Below are 11164 nucleotides of genomic sequence, written 5' to 3'. Positions count from 1 at the left end.
TCAGCACCATCACAACACCTCCTCCGTGCTTCTTCATGTGTCCCACAAATAAATTCAGCCTTTTTCTTTTCTGTATTAAATCCATGGCATATGGTACCAATATTCTCATGTTGGACTCATCAGACCCAGTGCATTGGTCAAATGGCCGTTACATAGGAGGTGTTCCAACTCCCAGGGGTACAGATCTGGGCTCGACTCCGATGCGCTGTTGAGAGGGAAACTTCCACGGACTTTCTCCTAACAGCTGAGGGAAACTTACTGTGTTTCAGCAACTATTTTTCTTGTATTAAAAAGTTCACTGTCTTTTGCACTGACAGGAAGTAAAATCTGTTGCTTCCTACCATCTTGTAAACTGACCTTTGTACTTAGAGCAGGGTAGCTTTGAGGAAGCTAACACAAGTGGCATATTTCACATTGTTTACTATCATGCAGCAGTTTTACGGCCCCACACTTTGTTTTACGACGTACAATCTATGAGAACTACATCTGGGGCAGCTGACTTAAAATGTGACATCCTTCACCTTTGAGGTCTAAGCAAAGTTTCAAACCGGCTGCCATGAATGTGGCGCGGCGTGTGTGCAGAGAATTTAAAATGCAACAGAGCTTAGCAAGGTTTTGAATTTTTTTTTTAAAACAGGGCTTTGATCTCACTAATCAGCCTTTTGCCCCTTAAATGAGCTGAATTCTGGGCTGGCAGAGACTCCAAAGAGATTAAAATCGGCATCTTAATTATTCAGCTTTGCAGATCACACCTGAGAATAACGCTCAAAGGACGCAGTTCTCTGTTCTTCACTGGTAGAATAACGTGGTTGTGATGAAATGAAAGGAACATAAAAACAATCAGATCGGCAGCGACAGAAAAGATTCATACAACTGACGGGATGGTCCACTCATATCTCTACAGAAAAGAAATGACATCCAGGTAGACTTTGGTTTTACTACATCAAACAGTTGATACCATTTTTCTACTCAAGGAAAATACTTTGGAAGATGCTGAAGGTGTCACTAATGCAGCTAAAGATTTGAAGCCTAACTTTGTGCATCTCAAGAATCATTCTTGTCACATTGTAAACAGCGTTTATATTTTATATTCTACGATCTTTTTTTATCCCAGATGTACCCAAACTTTTCAGCCTGCGACCCCTAAAATAACACTGACAGAGACTAGGCAAAAAAGACACTATATATTTGCTTCTTTTTTGTGTGGAAATTCTGAGAATAAAGTTGTAAAATTACTACAAAAAAATAAAAATATTATTTTTTGTATGAACTCTTACAAAAAAAAAAGGAATCTGGAGTGTCTTGTAAAGTTATACTTTGATATCTCTTTCACAAATAAGGAAATGCTAAATCTTTTTGGCACAACAGCATGAAATCCTCTCGCGACCCCCAAAAGGTGTCTGGCACCCCTACAGGGGTCCTGACCCCCACTTTGGGAACCCCTGTCTTAGTCATCATGTCATGGTGATGTGGCCTAGGGAAGAGTTTGTTCTTTAAATTAATAGATCACATGTATGTTGCTAGATTGTATTTTATAAGGATATCATGACTGTGAGGTCAGCATCTGGAAGTCACAAGGCAGTCAACCCAGATCCACTTTCATTTATTTACCTATTTGACACATCATGTAGCGAGGGTGTAACTGGGACTTTAAGCAACTCTATAATCAATCAGTTCACACTGTTAGAAGTTACCGCACCCTATCGGCGGTTGAATAGCCAAATCTAAACCTTGTTATAACCACCAGCTGGGTCGGCTTGCTGTATGGGTCGACAACCTGATTCAAGGTATGCTGAGATAAAAAAAAAAGAAAAAAAAAGTTGCAGTTTCAAAACCTGCCAAGACGTCCTGTCATACTGTTCCCACGTTTCAAGTCTCCTCAGTAAGAGGCTAGAGAAAACTCTGAAACTTTACACCCTGCTGGTTCTTTTAAAACTGCACATCAGCTGGCTGAAAGAAGACTGCCACACATTTTGTCTGTTACAAGATAAACCACTTTGTATTGCTGGTCACCAAACAGGTAAATAAAAGACAAACATTCATAGTTTTTAAATGGAGCTCATGGATCGCTACGATTAAATTTAAATCTACAAATGGGAGGCTGGTGTCTGTTAAGCAGCTGTGTTTGTTAACCAAATACTATGAGCTTTGTATACTCCCAGTGCTACTCTAAGAAACAAGGATGATCTCCTGCGTAATAAGCATTGATGAAGTACTACCACTGCTACCTTAAACGAGTGTTTTATTATCTCACACCCCCATCTAAGATGGGGGTGTGAGATAAATAATATTATTATAACCGTGACAGTATTTGCACTTATAACCTCAGTGTGGATATTGGTTCCCTTTTAAAACAAATGCAATTTAGATCATGTTGAACATTTTCATGCCAATGATGATAATCCTGAAACTATTTTTTTTATCTAAGCTCATCCTACAGCGAGGATGTCATACCAGCCAGTCAGTGACTACTACTATTACCTGGTATGCATGTTATCTATTCTTGTTTTAGAATAGAACATTTTATAATTTGGTTTCAAGTGTAAAAATGTTTGTGCTGTAGAAAAAAAAATATATATATATTTGGTCATCAAAAACAAACTAACCAAATAAAAAAGAAATAAAAGTTAGGCTTCTCGTACCAACACCGCTTGCTATGTCAAGCAGTGCGATGAAAGCTGCTTTATTCCCACTCAGAGATAATCCATAAACCTGTAGCCACTGCGCGCTGCAGTGCGGGCACAGCCAGGGTCTCCGAGAAGCGTTCAGACTTCGATCGTCGGATGTACGGAAGCGAGACGGGTCCCTGAAGGCAGCGCCAGCGCCACCAGCGATCACTGCGCTCCCCGGAGACTCCACGGAGAGGGACTGAGATGGAGCAGGATTGGTGAGCGGATCATGGCGGCGCCTGGCGGACGGGGCGCCCTACCTGAACACTGGTCCTACGGTGTCTGCAGGGACGGCAGGGTCTTCTTCATCAAGTAAGTGTCCCCCCGACACCGGCGGTCCCGGTTTAACGGGAGTTGCCGGCGCCCCCCCCTTCCTCTCCCCGCACCACCACCACCACCACCACCCCCGGCTCGGCGGCGTAACAGGTGTTTTTCCTCTGCTCTCTGTCCGCGCTGCAGCGACCAGACGCGGAGCACCACCTGGCTCCATCCCTGCTCCGGCGAACCTGTGAACTCGGGACAAATGATCCGCTCAGGTGAGCTAGCTTAGCCGCGCCGCGCGACACACTTTCACCTGATACCTTATGGAGCCGGTGTTTACTTTACTGCTCACTCAAGTGGCAAACTTTCAGCTACAAGTCTGTCGTTGCTCTTATTGCTTTTCTTTTATTTATTAATTTCTTTATTTTTCTCTCCGGCAGACCTGCCTCTGGGATGGGAGGAAGGCTTTACGGACGAAGGAGCCAGTTACTTCATAAAGTAAGGACCCCGAAAACACTGCTGCTGTTTTCCTCATTGCTCCGGTCGGCTGGAGAGGAAGTTACGGTGCAGCTTAACATGGCTGCTGCTGCTGCTGCCTCTAATTCCCGCTCCAAGCGGAGGGAATTACCGCAGGGCCGGTGTGGGTTAGGAAGAGGTGTGTCCGGGTCTAACCTGCTGCTCACCGTCTACTGAAGCGGCCGCTTCATGACTCGCCTCCCGTCTGCTCGGTTTGTTAGAGAGCATCGAGCAGTCTCCCGGAGTTAAAGCGACGCACGTCCATCCGCGAGCTTTTAATGCGAGGTGCAGAAGGGATGGCTGTTTGCTTTGAATGCCTTTCGTCGTGAAATTAGTTCTGCTGTGCTGCTAGGTGTTGCTGTCGGCGGCGAGAAGGTCCCGGGTTCGAGCCCAGGCCTCGGCGGTCCCTTCATGGACCGTGCACGTGCAAGTCCGACTTTCTCCTGCAGTCCAAAAACATTATTAGTTCCTCCAAAATTAAGGTGGTTGTGTGTCTCTTTGTTGGACCTGAGACCAGTCCATCGTGGAACATGTCCTTTCAAGCAGTGACCCCTGGAGAAAGACACTTGCAGAGTATTGTGATATGGGCTTTGTTTCCTTACATTCCCTTTACCCTTTGGAAAAGAAAAATATCTACGTAATATATATTTGCATTTACGTGTTCAGTGAAATAGTTTCAGTTCCTTTGCTGTCATTGTACAAAGTACAACTACATTATGCTACTGTAGCGGAGCGTTATAAACAAGTCAAACACGATTAAGGAGCACACAAAAAAATACTTTGACACTGTTTAATGTTAAAAAGACTCAAGTGACAGTAGCAATAGATAAAATGCAGATTTGTATGAAACATCCACGGACGTATCATACTTTGAAAGATCAGTTCTTAAACTCCGGTTCTCTTCCAACGCTTGGATGGAAGCTGTCTTTAAATCTGGATGTACAAGTTTTTAAAGGCCGGAGACTCCTCCTTTAGGGCAGCAAAGTTTTTAGAAAGTAACCTGGGTGTGACAAGTTTCATTATGTAGCTCAACGCCGGAGGCACCGCGACCTGTAAATGTCTGGTAGTGTGTGTACTTCTAACGATTTTCTGTGCTACTCCAATGAGCTCTGTTGGGCCATCTTGTTTGCTGCCATGCGCCTCCTAAACCACACAAGCATGGTTAAGGGAGGGATGGGTACCTTTTACATTTGAACCGATAAGGTACCGATGCCCCTTACCTGGGAATTGGTACCGGTACGCAGTGGTACTAACTTCTGGTACGTTTGTGTGTTTAAGCTTATGTGGTAATAAATGTTAAACAGTTTTACCTTTATTTCTCAGTAAATAAATGTTTACGAATATATCACAACAACATCCTACAGTTGTTTAAAAAGTTTCGTTACACATGGAAACCGTCATCTACAACTACGCAGCGTTTCTTCTTTATGATGTACAAATTAAAATCCAGCTCCACGTATTAGAAATCTGAATTCCTATTTCTGTGTGTGAATGAAATGTGATTATTTTTGTGCAACAGTTTCAGAGAAAAAAATTAAAAGACTACATTAAAAAAATATATTTTCACCCCGCTTTGTAATCCAGGGTGGGATACATTTGCAGTGTGGAAACGGAGTGGGTCTCCTCTCTTCTCTGACTGCAGGCGGGGTTTTTTAGGACGAGGGAGCTGCAGTGGTCTGTCTGTGAGACAGCGCTTGGGGAAGTGGGGAGGGGATCACAGCATTACGCGCTGCTGCCTCGAGACAGTGACTGCACAAAGATTGGTACTTACACGGGAAGTTGTCAATAACTCTGTTGGTCCCTGTTGGCCCCTGTCTAGAACTGCCCATGTTTTGTTGCTAGTTCACTGGAAGGGTCTAAAAAGTTGCTAAATGTAGCGACAACGTTGCTAAGTTGGAAACAGGGACTTCACAAATATTATAGCAAGTATAATCTGCACCGCATTATGAAAAGTGGAGGCATACTTCAGAGCGCCTTCTATCAGCCGCGCTTGCTTTGCCGATGGTACCAGCGGCTACTGACGCCATTACGCTTTTGCGCGTGCAATGCTGTGTTCATGTCCTGCATGGAAAATAGTCCCCTCTCCCACTCCCTCAGTGTCACAATAATGCATTTAGGTATCAAAACATTAGATTTTGCATGAGAAATTAGGTAAGAAGTGTTACACCCGGATTTATTCCCAGATCTACCGTCTTTGACTTTTGTATGGTCCTGTAAAATCCTGGACTAATTGTAGAAACAACATTTATGACATATTTTACATATAAGTACCTGATTGCTAAAAGAAAGTAAAATTTCCTAGTTGGTAAAAAGGATTATTTTTTTTCTCTCTGTAAAATTGATGATTTTACCTCTCTCTGCTCTGTCAGAGTTTAATTCCTCGTCATGCTTATTGAAATATCTTCACGCAAAATAGAGAACAGTCAGGTTAGCAGAGACTTGCCGGAAATAAATCCAAGAAATTAGTTTCAATTCCAGACATGCTAACCATGGCTCTTAGATTGTGAGTAAAGACGTGAAACAAAGCTGCTGGGCATGATCTAATTTTTTTTGCTGTCCTGCTCCTTGCAGAGTAACTCTGTCAGTATAACAAGTGGCTATTTCCTGCTTCACTAGTCGAGGAAACTTGTCTGGCAGATCGTACAGTGGGAGAGGAAAATGGGAAGTCGTCTTCTTTCAGCCAGCTGACCAGGAGCAAGCAGTAACAGGTCGGGGAGGGGCATTTTTGTGTTACGCTAGGCCGTATACAGAAACTCTGTTCACTCTTGCATCTCATGAAATGGACTTAGAAGCACAGGAACAGTACAAGGAGGAACTTTTTCTGATTGAAAACAGACATTTAAGAAAAACCTTGGTATGCCTTGATATGGGTAACCTGCTCATGCTCAATCAGCCGAACGATCCAGTAAATAACAGCAAGTGGATGTAACTCCTACATCTGGTGATCTGACTCTACTTGACTGCATCTATAGGGATTCTTGTTTGTAATGGATGTGAAAAAAAAAAAAAAACGTCCCTAAATGTCCTAAATGCTTGCTTAAGATTTGAAGTTGAAGCTTTTGGCTTTAAGTTGGTCACTTGGGAATTGACTCTACGCTCTATGCATTTGAAAAATCAATCAAAGACTCCGATAAGGTCCAAAGAGATGAAAGAAGGAAGCCTTGATAGTCATTAGGGATAAAACAGAAGGGAAATTTTGCATGCATGTTCCGTTTAACACAGATTAACCTTCTAAAAAAGCAGTGCACGGACCTAACGAAACAAGCAGATGAAATTTAATGAAGTGGTAGATCAACATAATGATACAGATTTGGAGTAAAAGCAAAGGATTTTGTGAAGTTAAAGTCCAGCAGTTCTCCTGAAGCAAAGTTCTTTGAAAATGAAACTTGTTGAGTTTGTTTTTTCCTACTCTCTCTCTCTCTCTCTCTCTCCCAGAAGGCACCAGAGTGAGCAATTTGTGTATTATTTAAATACATGAGAAAAACAAATTCACTTGATAAACTACTGGGCACCGACATTCTCCAACCTTTTTTTTGTCTTTGGCACTCTGCAGGAAGTTCAGCTGCAGTGCTGCTGGTGCTGGAATACTCTGTCACAAGGTCCTCTACCGACACGTGCGCGACTTGCTTGCATATCTGATTCACGCTGAAAAGAGCCAGCTCTACCAACAGTGGCTTTGCTCCCGCCACTTTTGGGATTCGCTAAGGGAGATACTAGTTTTTACTCTACAGCTCTGAGCGGAGAATCAAATTCAGGTTGAAGAACATTTAAATCAATCCCACGGTGTGATTTAGCAAGTTTGTGATGGGCAGATGACTGCTGATTGCAACATGTCTCCTGTTTTGCATTTGATGCAGCTGCTAGTAGAAGGAGCTGCAGGGGGCAGATTCCTGCATTTTTTTTTTTTTTTTTTTTGCTGATTGACTTGGAAACCCAGAGGAAGATCTTATCATACCTTTACATACTGAATACGCCGTGTTAGCAGCTTTAATGATGCATTTCTCTAATTAAAGTAGGGTACTAAAATTGATTTTTGTTTTTTAAATGTATGTTTCTTTCCCATGTATTATTTATATATCACATGAGCCTAAATAGCCAAGAGTCTTTACTTAGTTCCTTCTTGTTCCAAGTTTTACTGTGCAACATGATAAGAACTCCCTTTGGTATGACTGATAGAAGCAGGTCAAGTCATTTTGAGCCTCAAGCAGGTCAAAGTTATGAACCTGTTTAGGTTTTATCTATTATAGTAGTCTTAAAATTAGTGGTGTCCCGATCAAAGCTTTTTTTCCCGGATACTGATCTGTGTTACTCAGTCCCATTCCAATGCTGCGATAAAATGAACGCTGTGGATATGCCTTGAGTTATAAATTCAAGCCTTATTCATGCTAATATTGTTTTTAAACAGAGTAGTTTGCCAGTTTGTTTTTATATGAATTATTGATATGTTGTTTTCCTGCCTTATAAACATAACTCTTTGGATTGAACCTTCAAGAACCTAATCTTAGGTGTTTCATCTGGACTTACCACCCACACCAGCAGGTGGCGAGGATTGAGTTCAGTCAGGAATACCCATCCTGATTTATTAAAATGACTTGGCTGGGATCTCAGCTGATACTTGGGATCAAATAATGGCATTCCTATTTAGAAGTGGAGATGGGGCGATGGTGGCGCAGAGGTTAGGGAGTTTGTCCTGCAATTGGCGAATTGCCGGTTCGATCCCCCGCTTTGAAAGTCTCCATTGTTGTGTCCTTGGGCAAGACACTTCACCCACATTGCCTGCTAGCCGTGGTCATAGGGCCCGGTGGTGCTGGTGTATGGCAGCCTTGCCTCTGTCAGTCTGCCCCAGGGCAGCTGTAGCTACTAACATAGCTCTCCACCGTCAGGGTGTAAATGTGTGTGTGAATGGGGGAATGACTGAACTGTAGTGTAAAGTGCTTTGGAGGTCGTCAAGACTAGTTAAAGCGCTATACAAGTACAAGCCATTTACCATTTACCATGAACATAAGGCATGGCTCGTGTATAGAATTAAGCATTACCCTGGCCAGTGGTTGGCTGGACAGAAACCTAAAAATCATCTCTTTTACATTATCAGTGAATGCACCATACCAGTAGAAGTGACACCAGTGCTCGTTACCGATCCAGGAAGACTCAATGTTAGCGCTAGACAGTATAATCAATGCGTTTACAATTAAGTAAGCACAGGTATGAGATTATTTAAAAGGAAACAGAATGTTTCACGGCATGTTAAGAGATGATTTTATTTGTGAGAGAGAACAAGAGTTTTGGTGTTTAACGGGAAGTCTGACCAGTTGCTCTAGAAAAAAAAAACAATGATTGGAAATCTGTCTCAAAATTCTGGTTGGTGCATCTCTACAACATCTGCTGTTGCAGTGTTTTTGTTAAATACGGTAATCCTAGATAACAAAAAAATAAATAAATACAAGAAACTGGCAATAACTTTTATTGACCGATTCAGCAGCCTATGAGTTGAAATCCTACATGCACTTAATGTTTAATCCTCCATGGTCAGTAAATGAACAAGAAAGCAGCCCTGTGCTGTCTGGTCTGCAGGTCCTCAAAGCTCAGATGTCCCAGGATAAAGAATAAATAGCAGACTGGCTCCCGGAGTCCAGTGTGAGGTTAACATGGTGCTTTCACATCTTTTAGCTTCCACTGACTTTCCCCTGTACAGAGAGACCTTTTCTCCACGGAGCAGAAACTTTTATTTCCACCTTTTTCCCCCCTCAGCCTGTCCACACATTTAATTGGCTGAAAGATGGTATTTCTCCAACCAAAGCAACAAAGAGACCTGCTATCATCTCTGAAATCCAATATCCTTTCTCACTTCAAACGGAGACTGTTTATGTGGAGACCGCGGTTGTGTAACCGCCCTCCGGGGGTCCGCTGCTGGACCCTCTTCTATGCGAAAAATGTTTTCCAGGTTCTTATTACTTCACAAAAGAATAACACAGCCACCCCCCACCCCCCCGGCTTCTGCCTTCTCTCCAATGGGTTTTAGACGTCCTCGGAGCCTGTTGTGACGCCGGGAGCCTGGGACAAATGTTGACGTAGTGGTTATTAATTTTCATTTCGGGCCCAAATACGCGTTTGCATGTTCTGCAAAGCCCACTTCCGACTGGGTTCCTCGTTTGTGCCATGTGAGGATAAATACTGAGTCACACAGTCGGCGCAGTCTGACTCACAGACCGGAGGAAGGGATCATCATCCAAACACTTCCATCCTCCAGAGCTGTCGGTGAGCTCGTTGCAGAGGTAAAAGCAGCATCACAAGGCACAATATTTATTCGTCTGTCTGTGGGCTCTTAGTACCTTGTATCCGACTCTCATATTCCGACTCTCATACGCTCATATTCTGTTGTTTGCTCAGACTTGCTCTGTTTCCATAAGGCCAACTGAGGTGTAGATGTGGGTTTGGCTTCTGCTTTGCGACTAAACCCTCCTTTGCATACCGCGTCCACAGTCTCACTAAAAGGTTTCGTTCCTTCAGAAATGTTTTCGAACTATGCGTGCTTCTATCTATGTTTACCTCAACTCAGAGCTATGCGCGCACACACACACACGGAAAAGACGGGTCAGTCGCTTTCCCCTTTAAGGGGCTAACCAGTGGGTCAAACTCCCCCTTAACCCTCCAGCGACTCCCAACGGGAGGTGGAGAGATCAAGTCAGGGGATAAACCCTCGGCAGGAATGTCTGCACCGAGTTTAGCTCCGCTGAAGGGGGCTGAAAGAAGGCTTGGGAGGGCCGCGCATGCACGCACAGTGAGGGAAAAGGGGATGGAGCAGGTTTGATGTCAGAGATTCCTGCATCTTGCGTAGGACAGCTGGTGCAGTCCCGCAAACCTCATTATCCTCTGCTTCTGCTAATCTACAGAGGAGCGATAAAGCACTAACACAGTAATTCCCCTGCTTAGCCCGGGACCCTGCTTAAGGCACGTACTGTTGACCAGACCCGCCTGAATCACGGCGAATAGAACTGACAATCAAACGGAAATCACACGTTTCAGAGATGCGCTTTGCTGCAATTTTGTGCTCTGTCCATTTGGTGGTAATTACACAAGCACGCAGTTGCAGAGAGACAACAACGAGATCCTCGCCGTATGATAAGCTAAAGCAAAACGTACCACGGCGTCACAGTAGTACTACGAAGGCCACAATGTGAACATTTAGTGGTGCTTTTCGTTTACTTGTCGTGCAGAATAATGTTTTTGGTGTTTTGCTCTTTCTAAATGACAAAAAAAATAAATAAATACAACCGAGCAAATAGCCGGCAGCGTCTGGTTCAAATGTCGCTCATACACCGTTCCTCCCTTGGCTTCTCCATTATGTTCAGCTCACATCATGGTGCAACATGGCTGGCTCATAGTGGTTGACCTGAGAAAGACCAAGGTGGCTTAACAGGACGTCCTCTTCTGGCCATCTCGCAGAACTTTCTTCTGAATAAAGATCCCCTTTCAGGCCGAACACACACACACACACATAAAAAACACAGTAAAGGACACAGCTCTTAGGAACAGTTTAACAAAATGTCAATATAGCTCTAAGTTGTTTATTTATATCTAACCAGATAGACAGCCTCTGTACGTAGACAGACGTTATCCCTCCACCAGTATGACACAATCGCAGTTGACCGAGAACACCCTGAAGTTTCTAGTACGTAGCTGTTTGTTCTTCCCGCTGGTTTGCACCAAACATTTACACG

At 43.5% G+C, this 11164-nt stretch overlaps 1 protein-coding gene across 10 annotated transcripts in view; it reads left to right on the top strand.

The window, feature by feature from the left end:
• Positions 1–2759: 2759 nt before the first annotated feature.
• The window catches only part of LOC105926237 (pleckstrin homology domain-containing family A member 7), a 222529-nt gene continuing 214124 nt past the window's right edge, over positions 2760–11164 (top strand). For 3 of the 10 annotated variants that reach the window (XM_036146571.1, XM_036146578.1, XM_036146567.1), the window contains exons 1-3: positions 2761–2981; positions 3129–3205; positions 3371–3428. In XM_036146571.1, coding sequence (XP_036002464.1) covers positions 2899–2981; positions 3129–3205; positions 3371–3428 — 218 coding nt within the window. In that variant the 5' untranslated portion in view covers positions 2761–2898. Of the gene's footprint in view, positions 2982–3128; positions 3206–3370; positions 3429–11164 lie in introns of all 10 variants that reach the window. The other 7 variants (XM_036146599.1, XM_036146605.1, XM_036146610.1 and 4 more) reach the window with 3 other exon arrangements.

This window comes from Fundulus heteroclitus, chromosome 2 (genome assembly GCF_011125445.2).
Source record: "Fundulus heteroclitus isolate FHET01 chromosome 2, MU-UCD_Fhet_4.1, whole genome shotgun sequence".
Taxonomy (NCBI): domain Eukaryota; kingdom Metazoa; phylum Chordata; class Actinopteri; order Cyprinodontiformes; family Fundulidae; genus Fundulus; species Fundulus heteroclitus.
This window is presented reverse-complemented; position numbering and strand designations above follow the sequence as displayed.